The following is a 21,681-nucleotide window of genomic DNA, read 5'->3' on the forward strand; positions in this document are numbered from 1 at the left end:
ATGAGAAGACATGCAGGCAGAAAGGTACTATGGACAATAAGAAATGTAGATTTGGAGTTCTGAGCTAGAGATAGAGACATGAGAGTTCTCTACACTGAGACAATCATTGAAACTAATGGAACAAATGACAATGCGAAAGCAGGGGATATAGAGAAAGAATAGGAGAGAGGTCATCAGAGATGTTGAAAATGGCTCATAAATTTCCCTCAAACATGCCACTAATACCACAAAATATTAGAACTATAAGTATCTTTTTATATATTTTTATTTTATTTAAGGCAATTGGGTTAAGTGACTTGCCCAAGGTCACCCAGCTAACCAATTATTAAATGTCTGAGACCAGATTTGAACCCAGGTACTCCTGACTCCAGGGGCAGTGCTTTATCCACTACGCCACCTAGCCGCCCCGGTTTTTGGAATATTTTGAGAGAATTCCTAGGAAAAGCTGTTCTTATGCCCTTGGCTCTACAATCTCATATAATTTAATTTAAACGGTTTATATTATGATGTTAAAGGTGATAACATGCCTCTAAGGAAATTTAGACATGCATTTAATTACACAAGATGTCACCTTTTCAGAAATGGGTTTCAAGTTTCAAATAATTTTCTTGGTTATAATGTATAATTGGTAAACTTTTGTATAAGTTATGTTTTTACTATTTGGATATAATAGAATATAGGCAGAAAGAAAGTCAAAGAAAAATTAGTGCAAATCAGTTTTGTTATATTATTTATCAGTCCTTGTTTTACAACTGTCTGGATTTCCCCACCATTTCCTAAATTGAAGAAATATTCCATGTATAACTATTTGTTGTCACTTATGAAAATGTAAATTATTTTAAATTCTTTCATAATATTGAAAACGAAGATCAGAGTACAATTCACCCTTCTCTGGGGTCCCTGTCAATTTAGTCTGGGTAACCCTAGAAAATAAGTCAAAGGGAAGCCATGATATTTCTAAACACTGAAACTAGCCTGCTGTAGATCTGCAAGTTTCCGTCTATTACAGAAATTATATCTAATGATTTATTCTTTATAGCAGCACAAATTCAAACTGGAATAGAGAAACAAGTAAGAAATTCTAAATGAAGTCGCTGATTTATATATGAACTAATTCACTCTTTCTTGCAAAACCATGAGAGACCAACAACTGTATCAAGCCCTAAGCTATGATTGATAAAATTGTTGTTTAGGGTAAAAGATTTGAAACTGTGATAAGTGTAATTTTAAGGCTGGATTTTAGGTGTTGTTGCCTGGTGGATCATTAAGTGAGAAATCCACCAGCCAGAAGACATTCTACAAACTATTGCCACAGGTTCTCAGAGGGAATATGATATCCTGAACAGTTACAGGTAGAGGTTTCTGGAAATAGGCTGAGAGAACAAAATTTGATCTCAGGTCAAGATATTTCTCTTTTGGTCAGGTTCTCCAATGTGCTCCTTTGAGAAGGGATGTTTCCACCTGCTTATTTCTGGGTATGGTCATGAAGCAAAGTGATTGGTTGTCAACTGTGACATTTATCTGAAGTCAAACAGTGTGTTGACTTATCAAGGGCTTATTTGATTTTGCATAATCATGTCCCAGCTTTTTTTTTTGCTCTTTAGCAAATTTCCACATTCAGACCAAATAGCCAGTGAAACACATGAGTATATGAACAGACTGCCCTAATTGTTCTCCAACATTCTGAAAAGACAAATGCCACCTGAATGTGAAACTGCCATAGCATGTATTCTGGATACATCAATTCAATCACTGATGAACAAAGTCATGGAGTACTATTAAAAAATTTAAAATTACTTCAGTTTTTCCCCTTCCTCAAACACCCAAAAAGACTACAATTTAGTTTGGAAATTATAGATATATGCATGCATATATACACATACATATAAGTGTTTATATAGATGTAACTATTTGTCATGCATTTATGTGCATGTAGTATGTATACCTACACATGGCTATAATGCATAAATACATACAATGTATGTTTGTATAATACATAGTCATTAGTCATGACATTAATCATAAACATATATACATCCATAGATATATTTGTAAGACCATACTCTTCTCATTTCCACTTGTCCTCTATCTCTCTCTCTGACAGTAGATAACAACTTCCTCCAGAGGATAACAACTTCATTCATCCTTTTCTAAATCCACTAGCTCATCATTTCCTATACCACAGCATTATTTCAACTTTATACTGTCTCATTATTTTAAACAGTTTACTTTTCCATTTTCAAAAACATCTCTATTGTATAGGGACCTGTATAGTATTTTGCTCCTTTGAGCACTTCCAAATCACTCTCCAGAATGGTTGAATCACTTCACAACTCCACAAATTGTGCATTGTGTCTCAAGTTTTCCCATATCTCTTCCAGAATTTTTCATTTGATTTTTCTGGCATATAAACCAATATGGTATGGATAAGGTGGTACCTCAGAATTGTATTCATTTGCATTTCTCTAATCTGTTATTAATAGTTATTTATAATTGTTCTTATATTCAGTTATTAATAATAGTTATTTAGAGAATTTTTGATGACCTTTTTAAATAACTCTAATTTCCTTATCTGAAAAATACCATCTCCTTTGACCATTTATTAACTGGAGTATGACTTGCATTCTTATAAATTTGACTTAGTTCTCTCTATATATATATATATGTGAGAGATGAAATCTTTAACAGAAATACCTACTCTAAAATTTCCTCCAATCTTATGCTTTCCTTCTGGTCATGGCTATATTGGCTTTGTCTGTGCAAAAAGCTTTGAATTTATGAAATCAAAGTAATCATTTTCCATGATGTAATACTTTCAATCTCTTATTTGAGCCAAAATCCTCCATTTAGAAATCTGATGGGGAAACCTGTTTCCCTAATTAGTTTATGGTTTCACATTTGGTATCAAAATCATGTACTCATTTTGACATCATCTTAGTATATTTTGTGAAATGTTTTTCTATACCTAGTTTATATCAAACTGCTTTACAGACTTTTTAACAATTTTTCACAGATTGTGAGATCTTGTCACCAAAACTCAAGCACTGGATTACTTAGGCATTTACCTTGTGTGTATTGTGTTCCAATCCACTGATCCACTACTGTATTTCTTAGCCCATAATCAGATTGTTTTGATTATTACTACTTTATAATAAAGTTTGAGATTTGTATAGCTAGGTCAGCTTCCTTTACATTTTTCTCATTAATTCCCTTGATATTTTTTACTTTTTTATTCCCAGATGAATTTTGTTATTGTTATTTTTCCTACTTCAATAACATAATTTTTGGTAGTTTGATTGGTATGGCATAGAATAGGTAAATTAATTTGGGTAGAATGAAATTAATATTTTTTCCATTTATTCAGAGCTAACTTTATTGGTATTAAAAATGTTTTTAAATGGTGTTCATTTAGTTCCTGTGTTTGTATTGGTAGATAAATTTCCAAGTATTTTATTATCTACAAATATATAAAATGGAGGGGTTTTTTCCTCCCTCTCTTATGACTGGACTTTGCTGATAAAATATAGAAATGTTCATGAGCTATGTGCACTTATTTTGATATCCTGCAGCTTTGCTAAAGTTGTTCACTATTTAAATTAGTGTTTTAAAATAGATTCTCTAGGATTCTTCAAGTATACCATCTTATCATTTGAGAAAACTGATAGATCTTTTCTTTTTTTCATGTCCCAATGCCTTCAATTTACTCCTGATCTTTTCAGCACAAATTAGAAAGTTTTCTTATAACCTGCAGCTCCATGGGAGCTCCAGAGTTTATTGCTTGCAGACCACTCCTTGAATTTTCTGAACTGAAGACAACTTTTGACTTTTGAAGCAAAACTGAAAGCAGCACTTCAAACTTCTTTACCAGTCCATTGGAGAACACCTTTTCTGAGAGAAGGTGAGCCTGATTAAGCGATTAGGAAATAGCAGTCATGCTGAGAAAAAATATTTTAGGTCAGGAGAGTCGGAGAGGGAATACTAGTAGAAAAGAAGCAGGAATTTCAGGGCTTGGGATTGTGACAGTGTGAGTCAATTTGAAGCATATGTTTGATTGCTTTCCATTCTTTTTAAGAGACTGTCATCCTGCCTGTCTTCTACTTATTAGTTATCTTTTACTGAACATTAGGGAAGGAAATTATTCTTGTTGCAATAATTTCTGGAAAAAAATATTCTCTCCCATGGTTATATCATCCCGGAACGATGGTCCCTCGTTCCCTGCACAGATAATAATGTGGATAGAATTTTGGAATAGGAAGATGTGTGTTCAGATACTAACACTGATATTTACAAATTTTATGATCTCTAAGCCTCTTTCTTCATTTGTCAAAATAAGGAATTTGGATTTGGTGATCTCTTTGTTCCCTTCCAGAACTAAATATATGCTTCCTTGATGCTAAATACAAGTTAGTAGCAGTGGATAAGGGCTGCCATGCTTAGCTCTAGCCCAGAATCTAAAGAGTAGCTTTGTGCATGTAGGAGCCATGAAGCTAGGTGAGCAGACTGCATTCTTTTCCATGGGGCAACATGACCTTAACCATCCTACTGCTTCAGTCAAGACAACCTTAAAGAGAGGGAGGCTGACTGGATGCCTGGCTGCTCTTTTGAGTCTAATGGGGGGCTGAAACTTACTGGGGTCATCTCCCTAAAGACTGAGAGGAATATCAATGTTTGAGATTAAAACCTGACTTTTATCAGAGTAAACAAGCAGCAATTGAATTTGGAGATGGGACTTTGGCTGCAATGATTCATATAAACTAAATTTACAATGCTAAATTAGAATGGCAATGAATTTCAAAAAGGAGATGGTTCTGCTAAAAACACAAATACAAACACTCAGGGCTGACAATTACAAAGAACAGTTTCACTCAAATGAGCAAATTATATATCACAAGGTATTTTTGCGAATATGGAATGGAACTAACTACAAGGAAGGAGATTCTTTTTTTGAAATGATATTTTTATTGATATCTTTTGTGTTTTGACATTAGATTTTCTTGTTTCAAATCCTTTTTCCTCTCTCTATTATCTGAGAACAAACACTTAAACAAATATATTAAAAAAAGAAAAAGAGGAAAGAGAAGTGGAAAGCATCAAAACCAATCAACAAATTAGAAAAAATTAATTTTATTCGGTTTTAATCAATCAATCAAATTGCTTTGTACTGGTTGATATTCCCATTTGTAGTTAGTTATGATATATATTTACCTCCATAATGTAATTCATGATTTACCTCTCATAATAGCTTCTTATGCTGGTTCCCCTTTTTCTTCTGAAAAATGAAGTTAAAGTAATTACAAAGGGCTATTTTGCACATTTATATGCCAAAATTATATCAATTTAAATGAAATGAAAAATATATAGAAAAGTAAAATTACTTAGATTAGGGGAAGAAGAAATAGAATAAATAGATATGTTTTAGAAAAAGAAATTGAGGGGTGGCTAGGTGGCGCAATGGATAGAGCAGCGGCCCTGGAGTCAGGAGTACCTGAGTTCAAATCCAGCCCCAGATACTTAATAATTACCTAGCTGTGTGACCTTGGGCAAGCCACTTAAACCCATTGCCTTGCAAAAATCTAAAAGAAAAATTGAATTGGCCAAAGATTAGCAAAAACGAAAAAAAAAGCACTAGGACCAAGCTTAGATTAGCAAGGGAATTTTTACAACTATATAAAGATCAACTAATTCTAATAGTAAATAAATTATTTGGAATAATACCCTTTCTGAGCCAGGAAGGGTAAAAACATAGGAAGAAAATTAAAATCCAATGTCATTAATGAATATGGATGCAAAAATCCTAAAATAAAATTACTAACTAGAAGATTATAACACTAAATTACCAAGATTATACATTAGGAGTGAGTGGAATTTATACCAGGAATGCAGGGATCATTCAACATAAAGAAAATGATTAACATAATTGATTATATATCTCTGAAAATATATGGTATTTTTCATCAGAAGTCCTTCAAAGTTGTCTAGGATCATTGCATTGTTGAGAATAGCTAAGTCATTCATAATGGATCATCTTAAAATATTACTGTTACTTTTTTCATAGTACATTTTAATTTCTGTCATCTAATATAAGTCTTTCAGGTTTTTCTGAGAGTATTCTGTTTATCATTTCTTATGGCAATCTTCGATCACAATCACACACCTGAATTTCTTCAGTCATTCCCCAGTTGATGGTCATAATTCTCAATTTCCAATTATTTACCAGGACAACATGAGCTGCTATAATCTTTTTATACATCTTATACTTTTTGTTTTTTTCCCCTTTTGAGATACAGACCTAGTAAATGATATTGCTAGGTCAAAGTGCATTGCTTTTAAAGAACAGTTGTATTTCATTATATCTCTGTGCCACATTTTGTTTAGTTATTCCCTCAAGAAATGGGAATCTCCTTTTTGTTCCCTACGGCTTTGATGGTACAAAAAGTAGCAGAATGAGGGGCGGCTAGGTGGTGCCGTGGATAGAGCACCAGCCTTGGAGTTAGGAGTACCTGAGTTCAAATCTGACCTCAGACACTTAATAATTACCTAGCCATGTGGCCTTGGGCAAGTCATTTAACCCCATTGCCTTGAAAAATCTAAAAAGAAAAAGTAGCAGAATGGTCATTAGGGAAATCCCCTGTGTAATTAATTAACTGGAGAAATTGCTTTTCTTTGCTCAATGGGTATTTCTGTTCAGTAATTTGTATTAAGCATTAGAATCTTAGGAATACAGAATTTAGACCTGAAATTAACATCAGAAATTATCAAAAGGACATACGGGGAAATAAAGTGATATGTCCAAGGTCACAGAGGCTGTACACAGTCATTCTAGAATCTACAATTATGGAACAATGATGAAGAAACATCAATATAATCTTTGCTTCCTCCTCTTTTTGATTTCATGGAAATCATCAATCACCCTTTTCTTTGGGTTTGTTATCTACAAATTGCAGTTCTGTTCATTAGTGCAGTAATAACTCCAGAACCTGACAATTTAAATATAATTTCAGGTAAACTAAAGTTGAAACATAAGTTGCTGAGACCAACTTTGCACACGCAAATTGTTAACTGAATTGGAATTTTCCTGAGGGTAGAGACTGTTTGCATTTTTGAATTTGTATCCACAGCACTGAGCACATAGAGCTGTCTCCTGGATACTCTGCATCATTAAACTACTTGACATCTTCTTAAACTCCAGTTGTTCATTATTTCACCTCCCAACAGACCTGGCAGAGCAGAGAAGTATACCCCTGACTCCTGAATGATCTTTCAGGGCTTTTCTCTATCATCATCACTTAGAAAACTCCATTTCAAATGGCAGTTTTCTTCATCTTCATCCCTGTTTTTGTGATTATCCCCCAATGACATCAGTTCTGTCTTTGTGCACCATCTCCTTCCCTCTTGCCTTCTCAATATATTCAATGACCAGAAATAAAAATTACTCCCTGTCCTCAACCTTCAACATCTTCCAATTCACTGCTCTCCTGGATCCCAAACCTCCTAAGTCCCAAAACCTTAGGATCACCCCCATCTCTTTCTCTGTCCTCCAATCTGCCCCTCCACCCAATTAACTAAATTTACCCTATGTGCCAGAAATTCTAGTTAGGACTTAAAAAGAATATATTCATCACTGAAGGAACACAGTTTGTCCCTTCTTTGTCAAGATTCTATGTAAACCAATGAGCACTCCTTAATATCCATTTTACAAAAGAAAATGGCGCCTCTTCTTTAATGCAGTTAATAAAAAGATCATATACATATAAGAAGAAAAGATCTGAGTCCTGGAGCAGTCCATGCTCCAAGCAGGCAGACTTGGGCATAGGACCATGCCAGGCAGGGGACATGATGTGAGAAATGCTCTTTCCTTTGTCTACTGTACTATAGCCATTTTATCTAGGTCTAGTTCAAGACATACTTATGTTGTATACAAATAATATGCAAGTTTTGTTCTAGGTTTGGTGGGAGTTCTAAGATGAAGGATACAAGAGATATGTGGAACACAGCTTCTGAATTCAAGGGGCTCTGAATCTAGCCCAGTTATGAAAAAGATGTACCAGGACCACTACAAGCAAAATCACAATAGATGCCTTATAGAGCAGACAATATGAGCTCAGAGGAGGGTACCATCAGACTTAGGAAAGTTGATCTGAAAAGGCTTCATGGAGATCATATTTCCTACCCAGTGATTGTATAGGAAAGTTGAAATTTGCTTTTGAATTATGACTGTTTTACAGACTGTCTAAATGTAAAAATTTTTCTTTATCTCTCTCCCAAATCGGCAAAGATGATTGCTTCATCAAGTCAATTGGACACCACAGTGAGTATTACTTTCCACAGTTCCCTCAGCATCCCAAAACTAGATCAAGGTCAGTTCTCTCCTACTGCCTGAAAATGATAACAGACAGATGAAGACTGTAGATTTCTATCCTTGTGGAAATATGGAAGTTCTTTCTAAGGTCCCTCTATACCATTACATGAATACATTCCTCTAAAAAATCTTACTTTACTTTCAGCTAAACTTCTTTTTGTCCACAACTTTTAATGGCACAAAAATTAACAAACTAAAGTTGACCTCAAAGTGAAATGCAAAAATAAAATTAAGAATATATAAAATTTAATATGGTATCATCAACTCAGATTTCAGTTTAAATGTGGAAGAGACCTTTTGAACTTCCTTGTTTTTCCTTTCTCTTACCAATACTCCAGCCTGTTTTTTTCCAGACTCTTGCTACTTTCTATCTGACCTTCCTTCTAAAGAGCCTCAGAAATCAAGTGTCCCTCCATGTAGAGCTCTTATTTGTTCTCTTCTATGCAAACTCTATTCTTAGATAACAGTCATCAATTTATCACTTCTTATAGGCAGGTAGGAGATTTAATAGTTAGAGCTCTGGAATGCCAGGAAAATCTGAATCAAAATCTTCCTCAGACACTTAAAGGCTATGTTATCCCAAGTAAGTTGCACTACCTTTTCCTGATCCAACTTCTTCATTACTAAAATAATTATATTTTATTTTCATTGCATCATAATAATAATTACATGTAACTCCTAGGGTTACTGTAAGAATTAAATTAAATGATATTTACAAAGTAGTATGTAAATGGTAGCTCTGTGAAAAAAGAGAGGGAATATTTAGAAGATGAGGTCTTGGTATATCCTTAGTAATAGATTGACTCTTGAGAGTGAAAGAGAGTGAGGGATCAAAGGACACATCTACATTGTGAACCCAGTTAGCTGGGAGGATAACACTGTATGTTAGAGAAGCATGTAAATGTCCATATGGAAGGCTTTGAATTTTAGACTTTGATCTATAGGCAATGGATTGTTGTTATTGGTTTTTTAACCTCTATAGCACTCAGCTCTTCATAACAAAGAATACTCTCCATATTTCACAATCCATGTGAATAAAATCCCTGTGAATAATTTTCACAATCCCTGTAAAATAAAATAAAGGATGAAAAAGTGTTTTGAAATAGTTACAGTCGTTACAGAAACAAAAAATATTATTCCTGGCACTCTATGAAAAAACTCTTGAAACCCTATCTCTGGAGATTGGAGTTTGGAATCATGCTCACTTTAGTCTCATAGTCCAGGTAGGGTCACAGCCAAATATTTGCTGTTGTTGGAGCATTCTGTAACTAAGAGAAAGAAGAGAAACTCAGTAAGGGCAAGTGGGATGACCGCAAAAACTAAGTTACACACCCTACAATTCTGACATAAACAAATTCCAGTTAGGCATTTGGGGCGAAGGCTAGAGAGGGGTCTCCTTCCCTGCTCTGTCTGATAGGAAACATTATCAGCCTGTTGTTAACATAAGGACCTAGAGAAAGCACCAACCAGTTGCTAAAGCCAATTCAATTGTAACTATTGGGATAGAGAAAACAAAAAGATTTGGTTGGAGGAGAGACAGTCATTCAACTAAAGAATATTTAGTGAGCACCTATTCTGTATTGGTGGTTGCTTGTTTGATTTTCCACAGTGAAGAATCACAAATTTTATGTGGGAATGCAAGGGTAAAAAGAAAATAGAGATTTATTAAGGGAAGTTACAAAACAAAAGAAAATGATAGTGAAATTAAGAAAAGATTTTTAAAAAGCAATAAATTAATTGCTAATTAATCTTGGACAACCAGTTGCCAGGTTCAGAGGAAGTCTGGAAAAGAGAGTGGGGGAGAGAGAGCGACAGAGAGAGAGAGCGAGAGAGAGAGAGAGAGAGAGAGAGAGAGAGAGAGAGAGAGAGAGAGAGAGAGAGAGACAGAGAGACAGAGAGAGACAGAGAGAGAGAGAGACGGAGAGAGAGAGACACAGAGAGAGACAAAGAGACAGAGAGAGAGAGAGAGAGAGACAGAGAGAGACAAAGAGACAGAGAGAGAGAGAGAGAGAGAGAGAGAGAGAGAGAGAGAGACAGAGAGACAGAGAGAGACAGAGAGACAGAGAGATGGAGAGAGAGAGAGACAGAGAGAGACAGAGAGAGAGAGAGAGAGAGAGAGAGAGAGAGAGAGAACACAGTCACAGTCATGGGGCTTGGTTTTAACTAGGCCACAAGGTGAGGCCCACAGAGATCCATATGAATTAAGGGAGACCCAGAGAAAGCCCCATATTTCTGGATGGGAGCCTGAAAGAAGCAAAAGAGCTCAAAGGGGCAGCGCTTCCTCTTAAATACCCCTCTATGGTAGGTGGTACTTGGGGAGTGCTCTTACACCTTGGACCAGATATCCCCTAATGGCAAGCCACGTACTGGTCCCTCCTCTCCCAGGCTGCACCAGTGTCCAGGGCATGGTTAAGTGAAAGGGGATTAGATAGAAACAAGGATTTCCAGGGGAAGCAGCATCTCAAGAGCAGGGAACCTCCTCCATTTAACAAAATTTAACAGATTCTATTTCTGCTACATTCATGATTCTCTACATCATTTCGCTGCATCATACCCCTTCCTGTTTTAGAGCTGTGGAGAGAGAGGGACAAAAAAGATATGGCCCTGACTGACAAGAATGTTTAGGTTTATTTGGATAATCAAATTGAAAATAACAGTAAGTGGTAATTGTCAAATTATCATGCCAAACTACTATTTTTGCCACCTTACTTCAGGGATTTTGATTTTCTACATATCCCTCAACAGGTTATTTCATCTTTTTGGGTATTTTGTTTACAAATAGTAAAGTTGCCAGCAGGTACAATGGTGCTTCATTCATAACCATGCAGTCTAACTTGGAGATATATGATAAACTCAATAAAGTGATGTAATCATCCAGAGTCAATCAGTTGCTGAAACCAGATCTTCTGATTCTGAGACTTATACTTAATCCACAGCATTACCCCAAGTTATAGATAACCAATCTTCTTAAGATAAACTAAAATCATTAAATATAAAATTGGAATGAATAACTAAGTGTGATAGGGACAGGAATCAGACCTGTGACTTCAATAACAAAGATAAATTTGTGGCAAGATAATGGGCACACTTACTGTGTGTCTGGAATTACAAATTACAAATTACAAATAAAAGGCAAATTCAGTCTCTGTCCTCAAGGAATTCATCATCTAATGGGGAAGAAAACATGCAATCAACTCTGTCAAATGATATTTTTATGTATGTATGTTTATATATACATACATACATAGATAGATAAAATATAAATTGGAAATCCTGTCAGAAGGAAGGCAGTAAGATTGCAAGAGTAGATTTTTAATGGAAACTTAATGAAGGCTGGAAAGTCAACAGATGAAGAAAGAGAGAATTCTAGGAATGAGGGAAAAACTGAAAAGGCAGAGGTGGGAGATGCGTATTTTGTGTCAGTAACAACAAAGAGACCAGAGTCAGTGGCTTGTGAAGAGAATGAAGGTTTGAAAAGACTGAAAAAGTAGGAAAGAGCCAATTCTGAAGGACTTCAAGTACCAGAGAGAGGAATTTCTAGTTGATGCTAGAAGCAATAGAGAATAAATGGAATATCTTAAGAAGGAGAGAGACTGCCATGGTTAGATATGTGTTGTACAAAAATCACTGTGATAGTTGAGTGGAGGATGGGGTGCTGAGAGACTTGAAGCATAGAGGGGAAAACTTTACCAATGCAAATTAGGACATTTTTGCAGCTGAGTCTTAAAGTTCAGCCTAGAGAACCCAGAGCTTTAGGAATTTTCCCAGGGTCACACAGAAAGCATGTATTAGAGTTGGAAAGGGCCAGAATCCAAGAAATTTTGGCTCCAAGGCCAGCCCTCTTTTCACTACATCACATTGTCTCTTTCAAATGACTAAATAGTATGATTAAATGACATGGTAAAATTTGAAGGAAAACAAAGTACAGAGGCCCTTTTCCACTAAACTTTAAAAGTTAAAAATGTGTGCTAATCTCTATACATCCATTCACAAATATAAAAAAAATGTTTTTTTAAAAACTCAGTCTCCTTTTTACATTGATTCAAGGGTCAATTATAGACAATATACAACTCTGGACTTTTGGGCCTTCAGATCAGACTGGGATTAAAGGCCCTAAAAGTTGTTCCGTTTTTATAATTAATATTCTATCATCACATAAAGTTGTGAATTGGTCTAATTTCCCCCCACAGCTTCCTGATGAGGGTGTGGATGCTCAGCAGAGAAATGCCTTAAGGATTGTCCTGGTTGGGAAAACTGGAAATGGGAAAAGTGCAACAGGGAATACCATCCTTGGGAAGGAAGTTTTTAAATTTGCTATTTCAGCACATGCTGTGACTCAGATTTGCCAAAAAGAACATGGAACCTGGAATGGGACAGACCTTGTAGTTGTTGATACACCTGGGTTACATGACATAAAGAACAAGTTAGATTTCATTGGCAGTGAGATCAGTCGCTGTGTCATCTATTCCTGCCCAGGACCACATGCCATCATTCTGGTTTTGCAAATGAATCGCTTCTATGATGAAGCAAAACACACTGTCTCTTTGATTAAGGCACTCTTTGGGGACTCAGTCATGAAGAGTATGATCATCTTATTCACACGGAAAGAAGACTTAGAAGAGAAGACATTAGATGAATTTTTGAAAGAGTCAGATGAGGTCCAAAGTCTTATCCAAGACTTCAATGGAAGATATTGTGCCTTTAATAACAAAGCCAGAGGCAATGAAAGAGAAGTCCAGGTGAAAGAACTGATAGACATAATTGAGAAAATGATACAGGATAATGAGGGAAAATATTTTTCAGAAGAAATATATGAGAAAACTAATGAATCACTGAAGAGAACAAGAAAAAACCTGAGGGATAGCTACACTCAGGAAAGAGATTATAGATTGCAATTTATAAAACAACATTATCCTAAAAAGCTACCCCTCACAGGCCAGAAAAAAAAATGTAATGGAGGAAAAATTAAAAGAAGTAGAGCAGGAATATGAAGCAAACATGGAAAATATAAACTCTGAAGCAGAGAAATCAGTATTTCAAGAAATGGTTGAGTTTGTTAAAGGTAAAGTTGTTAAAATTAAAGATTTCTGAGCTTACTGGATGGTTTCAGAAATGATAGTCTCTCTGGTTTGCTTTCAGTTTTGTTTACTTTGGGGTTTTTTACAATTTATTTTTTATTAATTTTTTCATAAATATTGATATCCTGGATATACAGGATTTTAAATTTATGAAATTTATGGAATTGAGTTTAAATTCCCTTCATGTCATTCAAAGTTAAGTAATTTTTAAACCAAGGAATATGATGTTGGGGGGTAGAGTCAGCATTGGGGATTTTTGAATTCCCCACTTGTTTTGCCTAAGTTTTCACTCACTAAATACTTAGAGACCTTGGACTCCAAATGGAAAGCTGGGATCTGCCACCTCAAATCCTTTCTAGAAATAAGTAATTAATTAATCCTGAATAATTATACAAATAAAAGAGAATTGAAATTCTTTGGGTATGGGAGAACTATCTATGGAGTAAGAAGAGCCAGGAGTTGGTGATGATTTGTCATTTTCTCTCCTCTCCTATCTTCTTAGAAGTCAAATTGCTCCCTGGGCAGCTCCCTGATGCCATATTGTTCTAACTCTCCTGTATCTCCAATGTTGTTTGGTATCCCATGTTTATTATGACCTCCACACTTAACCAATAAATATTATTCTTCTTCCTAACCATAGCCCTACCTTTCACTTCATTTCTGCATCTGTGTGGCTCCTATCATCTAGAGGCTTCTGACTTTGCTTTGGCCTGTGCAAAATGGAAACTTATTAGAAGGGATTGTTTCATTCATTATACTTGCATTCCCAGTTCAACACTGTGTTCCAAAAAGCAGAAACTTCTTCTTGATTGAGTTCAGCCAAGTTGTAGCATTGACATGAGAACAATGATATCCCATTGACTGGAATATTCAAGACCCTGAGTCCATGAAGGTTTTTTTTCCCCCTTCCTGGATTCCTGGGGTAGGAGAGGATACTTCTAATAGTGACTGGGGGAAAAAGAAGGATAGGATTATCTGAGATTTAAGTTCCTTTGAGTGAGTGCTCTCCTTCTGTGAATAGATAGGATATCACCTTGAGAAAGTAGGAGGGATCCACCAAGGAAATTACCATTTCATAACCTCCTATGATAAGCACTGTGCTAAATTCTTTTACAAATGTTACCTCCTTTGGTCCTAAAAACAACCATATAAGATAAATGTTATTATTACCCTCATTTTATAATTGAAGATACAAAACCTAAGTGATTCAAACAGTCATATACCCAGAAATTGTCAGATTTGAAGTAAGAGCTTCCTGATTCAAGGGCAAGTAATCAACCCACTGTGATAGCAGCTGCCTTTTGGTAAAGACATTTATGACACTATATAACCCTGAGAATATTGCTATTTCTAAAAAATTAATAAAGGCTTGAAAAATATAATTAAGGAGTAAGAATATAAACTCATAAAAGTCTTACAATGTAATGATTATCAAAAAAAAATACACACAGGGTAAATATCAATAGACTAGGATTAGAACACATGGGAAACTGAAATGTGAACACTAGAAGGGGGCAGCCCTTATGGAAAGCAAAAGGTACTTTGGGGAAAAGAGGATGCCTAACTTGACATTTTTGTAGATAAATCAATCTGGCCTTCAGATTCTTCTCAAGAGAATGGGCTTAAGCAAACAAGTAATTCACTCCTTCAAAGCACCAGGAGGTCCCTGAGGTAAAAAAAAAAAAAAAAAAAAAAAAATCCTTCTTTTTCACTTTCATCAGTAAACAGTCATTTTTCTTTTGAATATTCAACTTACTGGAAACAAAATACATCCCAATGATTTGGGTACAATTCTCTTATGTGCTGAATGAAAACAAGAGACCACCATTCAGAGGTAAGAATTTTTTGGTCTATGGAATTATTATTAAATTAAGTAGAGGGGACTCCAAGGTGGAATACACATCCTTTCTATTCTAAGATTTCTCCTTGTAGCTTCTCCTAAAAGTCCTGAAGGGGCCATACCATATGTTCCATCTCCAGGTCTGCAGTCCTGTTATTCACTTGAGAGCCTGAAAAGTCAAGAGCATAAAAATATAAAGTAGGAAAAAGAAGGAGCAGAACTTAAGCTCTTCTGTTTGAAAGAGGACTCAAGTATCACTTTGAGAGATAGAGGCTCTATAGGTTTAGGAGAAATGTCTGAGTTCCAGGTAGGAAAAGAAGTTGACAGATCCCATTCTCATTTGTTTCCCAAGGCCAAATTGTTGTAAAGCTTCCTAATTTCTGAATTATCAGGGCATGAGCATCTCAGAGCGAAGGACTACATAATTTTCTCTTTTGTTACAAACTGTTTCACATGTCCACTCATCTGTAACTTTCAAAAATATTTTTCTCATCTTAAAAACCCAGCTCCTTCTGAATACTGCTTTCCTCTAGGTAGAATATAAGCTGCTTTGGAATAGGATTTGTAGATTGCATTTGATTGAATGCACAGTATCTAAAGCAGTGCCTAGTTGCTTTAATATACATTAATGTACAGTAAATATACATTATAGTACATTATAGTAATATACATTAATGTATACTTGTTGACATATTGATGAACTCAGATGAGTAATGCTATTGACCTTAGACATTGTAAGAGAGGCATCCCATTTATGGTTTATGCAGCAACCTGAAGTAATGTGAGGCATTTTTTTCCTCCTAAATTGACTATTTAGTTGGGGATACTTTTCATATTGATGTTGGGTGACAAGAGGATAGAATTAGCTGAAGGTAAATTTTTTTGAGGAAAGAATCTCTCTGTCAGAAGAATTTGCTGAGATTTGTTGATAATCCCTTGAGAAGATGAAGAGGGGAAAATCGTGGGAAGGAATAGCCTTAGAAATAAGAAAATAAATTTTCTTTATGATAATGGTTTTTCTAATATTACCCACCCATCGAAAAGATTTCTGAAAAAGACACCAGAAAAGAAAATTGAAAATGACAAAATGTATTTTATAGGGAGTTGATCATTATTTTCTTATGTTTCAAGAAAATTCCTCAAAGACTACTTAATGGCACATAACATCCAAACAGCAAAGTAAAATCAAAAGCATCATCAATAGACTTGGAAGATATTTGAAAGGTTATGTAGTTCAACCCTCAACTTGCATTTTATTAAAGGAGAAGACTTGTATAGCTGGGAAGAGGTATACAAGGTATATATTATATAGTAAATAAAGCATTTGGACAACCTGTACATCATGAAAAAGAGCCTTGACATCATATTTTGAGAAATTATAATGGAACACCAATTAGATATTTGAGGATCAAAGGAAAAAGTAGGAATCTAAATTACAACCACATCCTGACAAAACCTGAAATGAAAACTTTTAGGAATATTATGACCATATTCCAGAACTCCAAGTCAAGGAGAAGAGAGCTCTAGCAGACAAAAAGTCACAACTTAAATATCCTGAAGCCACAGTCAAAATCACACAATATTTGATATTCTATAAAGCTAAGGGTCTAGGATTATACCCAATAGCAACAAATATACAATGTTACACAATAATAATATTATACAGTAACGTAAATATATAAGAAATATCCACAATGTAGTAAAAGTGAATATAATCATTTAGGGCAAAAATGAACATTTAATGAAAGGGAGGACTTACAAACATTCTTTTCTTTCCCAACGTAATGAGGTTAAATGACTTGTCCAAGGTCATATAGCTAGGTAATTATTGTGTCTGAGGTCAGATTTGAACTCACATCCTCCTGAGTTCACCCCCTTCAAGCATTTTTGATGAAAAGACCATAACTAAATAGAAATTTGACATTTAAACGCAAGACTCAAGGGAACCATAAAAAGTATTAGGGACAAATAAAAAGGGGAAAATGCTAAACTGTTTGTTTTATTGTATGAGTAGATGATTCCCTCAAACTTTATCATCAGCAGAGTCTTTGATGGAGATTAATGAGACAGAAAGTTTGGGTTTGATTCTATTATGTGTGATTGGTTTAAAAAATTTTTTAAAGTTTATGGCAGGGGAAATGTTTGTCCTTCATTTTCTTTTTTTTAACAAGACAAACAGGGTTAAGTGGCTTGCCCAAGACCACACAGCTAGGTAATTATTAAGTGTCTGAGGGCGGATTTGAACTCAGGTTCTCCTGACTCCAGGGCCAGTGCTCTATCCACTTCGCCACCTAGCTTCCCCATCCTTCATTTTCACAGAAAACCAAACATTAAAGAGGTGATGCTATGACAGGCAGGTGGACTGGATTTGAGTGAGGGGGACTGTGCTAAGTCACCAGCCTCACTTTCTCCTCCAGAGCTGTCTGGGTCTAGTGACTAGATATGAATCAGGATGACTAGAGATGGCTCTAGATTATTAAATACTATTATTGTTATGGAGATGATGATGATGATGATGACTGAGAGAAGGAGGGTGGTATAGGAAGAATGGAAAACATAAATGAGACAGATAAGTATCAGTTTATAGATTGGAGGAGACAATGAATGGGAAGAAAAGGTAACCAATTGAATCTCATTTATCAAAAGTTGTTCAATGAAGAAAAATACAATTAATTGGGTAGAGAACTCATTCTACAGGGAAGCAGGACATATATGGAGCTAAAAGAAAAAGAGGGATGGAGAATAAGAGGGAAACAGTGCTCAGAAGCAAAAGAGGAGGGTCGGCTAGGTGGCGCAGTGGATAAAACACCAGCCTTGGAGTCAGGAGTACCTGGGTTCAAATCTGGTCTCAGTCACTTAATGATTACCTAGCTGTGTGGCCTTGGGCAAGGCACTTAACCCCATTTGCCTTGCAAAAACCTTAAAAAAAAAAAAAAAAAGAAGCAAAAGAGGCTCTTAAGGAACAAAATTAAAAAATGATAGCTAAGTATGATAGAAAAGGACAGAAGGGGGCAGCTAGGTGGCGTAGTGGATAAAGCACCGGCCCTGGAGTCAGGAGGACGTGAGTTCAAATTTGACCTCAGAAACTTAATAATTACCTAGCTATGTGACCTTGGGCAAGTTACTTAACCCTGTTGCCTTGTAAAAACTTAAAAAAGAAAAGAAAGAAAATGATAAAAGACTATATGCATTTAACTCTCATACTTGTGAATATCAATGGGATAAATTCATTAAATGAAAGAAGATAGATGAATAGATTGAAAGTCAGATTAATATGTTGTTTACAAGAAATGAAAATAAAATGAGGATCTGGAGCAGAATCTATGTATAGAACAAAAGGTAAGGATTACAATCACTATTTCAGATAAAGTGAAAAGCAAAAATAAACCTAACTAAATTGAAAGGTACAATAAACAATGAATTAATTTTCATGTTGAACATATATGTTCGTATATCCAACATACATATGCTAGGAAGAGGATTCTTTGCAGATTGAAAAGACTCTTTGAGTGAAACGTGAAGGACTATAAGAGATCTTTATTATATCTCTTATACAACAAAAACTAAAATTACTTTGTCTAACCCACCAATTGATAGTGTAGAATGCAATGATTTTTTCTAAAGCCTACCTGATTCACACTCTATGCTTCTTTCTAGAAACAATAAAGATAGACATTTCCCCTTACAAATTCTGTTTCCTAGTCAAACTTGTCTAATTACTATTCCCTATATGACATTCCATTTCCTACCTCCACTCTTTTGTACTACCTTGTCAACATATTTGGAATACTCTTCATACTCACCTACTTCTCTTACAATCCCTAAGTAAATTCAAAGCTTTGGTCAGGTGTTTTCTCTTACATATGAGTTTTTCTCAACTCCACTAGTTTGTGTATTCTACATTCTCTATTGTTTAGTATTTATTTTGTGTGTTTATATGTTTGTGCATATAAATATATACGTACATACATATATAAGCATATATGCAACAAATAGAATCAAAATTCTGAGAGAAAATGTAAAATGAGTTCCCGTAATAGTGAGGGAATTCAATTTATTCCCCATAGTTTGATACAGATGACTATAAAATAAATAGGAAACAAATTCTAGAAATATATAGAATTATAGAAGCATTAAATATATTAGAAATTTGGAAAAATGAATGGAAATAGAAATGAGTGTGCATATTTTTCATCTGTTCATGGTACTTTCTCAAAAAATGTATTAAAGGCCTAAAAATTTCACAAACAAACGGAGAAAAACAGAACTATTAAATGCATATTTTTCTGTCTCTAAGACAATGAAAAATACATTTTAAAAGGCCCTTGGAATTCTATATTTAAAATTCCTTAAAAATCAAATGATAATACTAAATAATGGGAATCAAAGAACCAATCAATGGGTATCAAAGAACAACTCACCAAATTTCATCAAAGATAATGACAGCAATGAGACAATATACCAAAATGTGTGGTATACAGCCAAAATAATATTTAGCTGATAATTTATACTTTCTAACCAAAAATGTTTACATCAATATGAAAGAGAAAATAACAGATCAAAAATTGGGCATGCCAATTAAAACACTAGAAAAAACAAAGAAGTTCTCAGTATCTGAATTGAACATCAAAATAAAAATCCTAAAAATCAAGGAAAGAAACAAAAAAATGAAGGTAATAAATGTTCAGACTTAAAAAACAAAAGTAGGATTTTGTTTTTAGAAGTTAATAACATAGATTAGTTTATTGGTCTTATTTTTTTAGTTTTTGGTTTTTGCATGGAAATGAAGTTAAGTGATTTGCCCAAAGTCACACAGTTAAGTAATTATTAAGTGTCTGAGGCTAGATTTGAACTTAGGTTCTCCTGCTCCAGAGCTGGTGCTCTATCTACTGCGCCAACTAGCTGACGTTACCCATTTGATTCAAAAGAAAAAAGAAAACTCATTTATCAGTTTCAAAAAAGGAAAAAAGATGAACCCACTACAAATAAAGAAGAGTAGAAATTATGTGAGCAATTTCGCAGAACTCCATGCAAACAATACTGAAAATATAAATAAATGAATGAATATGTACAAAAATAAGAATTTTCTAGACTATCAAAAAGGAAATAGAATGTTTAAAAAACCATATCTTAGAAATGAAAATTGAATGAGTTCTACATGAACTCTGTAAATAAAAAAAATCCAGAATCAAATTATTTGTATTGTTTACATTTCAAAATTTTAATTTATTTTTAGCATTTTTTCTTTTTACATTTTGTGTTTTAAATCCTTTCACTCTCTCCCACCCCTCCACCATCCACTGAGAAGGTAAGCAGAATGATATCAATTAATTATACAGATGAAATAAATCAAAACTTTTCCATATTAATCATATGGAAGAAAAGAAGATTCAAATAAATGAAGAGAGAAAATGATATTCAATTAGCTCTCCAGGGTCCTCAGTTCCATCTCTGGAGTTGAATAGACTTTTTTTCATCCTAAATCATTTGGGATTTTCTTGGATTACCTATCCATAAATCTAATAAGTAATATGTTTCATGTTTTTCAAATTGTCTTGAAACATTTCATTTTATATCTAGCTCAAAATATGAACAAGAAATAAAGAGGAATGGAAATGTTTGATTTTATTGAATTTAAAATGTTACATAAAATACACTGCAGTATAAATCAGAAGGAAAGCAGAAAATTGGGAGATAGCATATGGGAATTAATAGTTTCTCAGATAAAGATTTCAATGCCTTAAGAGTTTACTTTGCTTTGCTTTGCTAATTATCTTTAATCTTCAACAATCTACAATTGTTTTGAAATAATAAGTAGGTTAGGCCAGGAAAAATAAAGCTATTATATACTCCCAGGGAAATTCCTGTGTTAGTCAATCCCAGAAACATTTTTTAAAGAAATAATGCAGGGGTGGCTAGGTGGTGCAGTAGATAAAGCACCAGCCCAAATCTGGTGTCAGACACTTAATAATTACCTAGATGTGTGGCCTTGAGTAAGCCACTTAACCCCATTTGCCTTGCAAAAAAAAAAAAAACAAACATAAAAAAAAAGACATGATCCAAAATCTTAATTTTCCTCCAGAACCTGAGAAGTGATCTGATCAGACCAGTTGCTAGAACCTGACCTACAGATTCACTTTTTTAAAAATTTACTTATCTAGTTAGTACATTTTTTAATTTCAACATTTACTTTTATGAGATCCTGAATTCCATTTTTTTTTCACTCTCTCCCTCTCCTTCCCCACCACATGACATAAAGCTGTTGAATATGGGTTATATATGTACATTCATATTAATCATATTTCCACATAAGTTGTGAAAGAAGAATCAGAACAAAAGGAAAAAATAGAGGAAAGGAAAAAATAAAAAAAAAACAAAGACAAAAAAAAGTGAAAATAGTATGC

General features: G+C 34.5%; 1 protein-coding gene across 1 annotated transcript; it reads left to right on the forward strand.

The window, feature by feature from the left end:
* Window positions 1-3,904: 3,904 nt before the first annotated feature.
* On the forward strand, window positions 3,905-20,836 carry LOC141492749 (GTPase IMAP family member 7-like). The gene is given in 5 exon segments (XM_074193406.1): window positions 3,905-7,233; window positions 7,945-8,026; window positions 8,274-8,308; window positions 12,550-13,308; window positions 13,310-20,836. Coding segments are annotated over 3 exon segments (933 nt in total). The 5' UTR covers window positions 3,905-7,233; window positions 7,945-8,026; window positions 8,274-8,275; the 3' UTR covers window positions 13,451-20,836.
* The last annotated feature ends 845 nt before the right edge of the window (window positions 20,837-21,681 follow it).

This window comes from Macrotis lagotis, chromosome 7 (assembly GCF_037893015.1).
Source record: "Macrotis lagotis isolate mMagLag1 chromosome 7, bilby.v1.9.chrom.fasta, whole genome shotgun sequence".
Taxonomy (NCBI): Eukaryota; Metazoa; Chordata; class Mammalia; order Peramelemorphia; family Peramelidae; genus Macrotis; species Macrotis lagotis.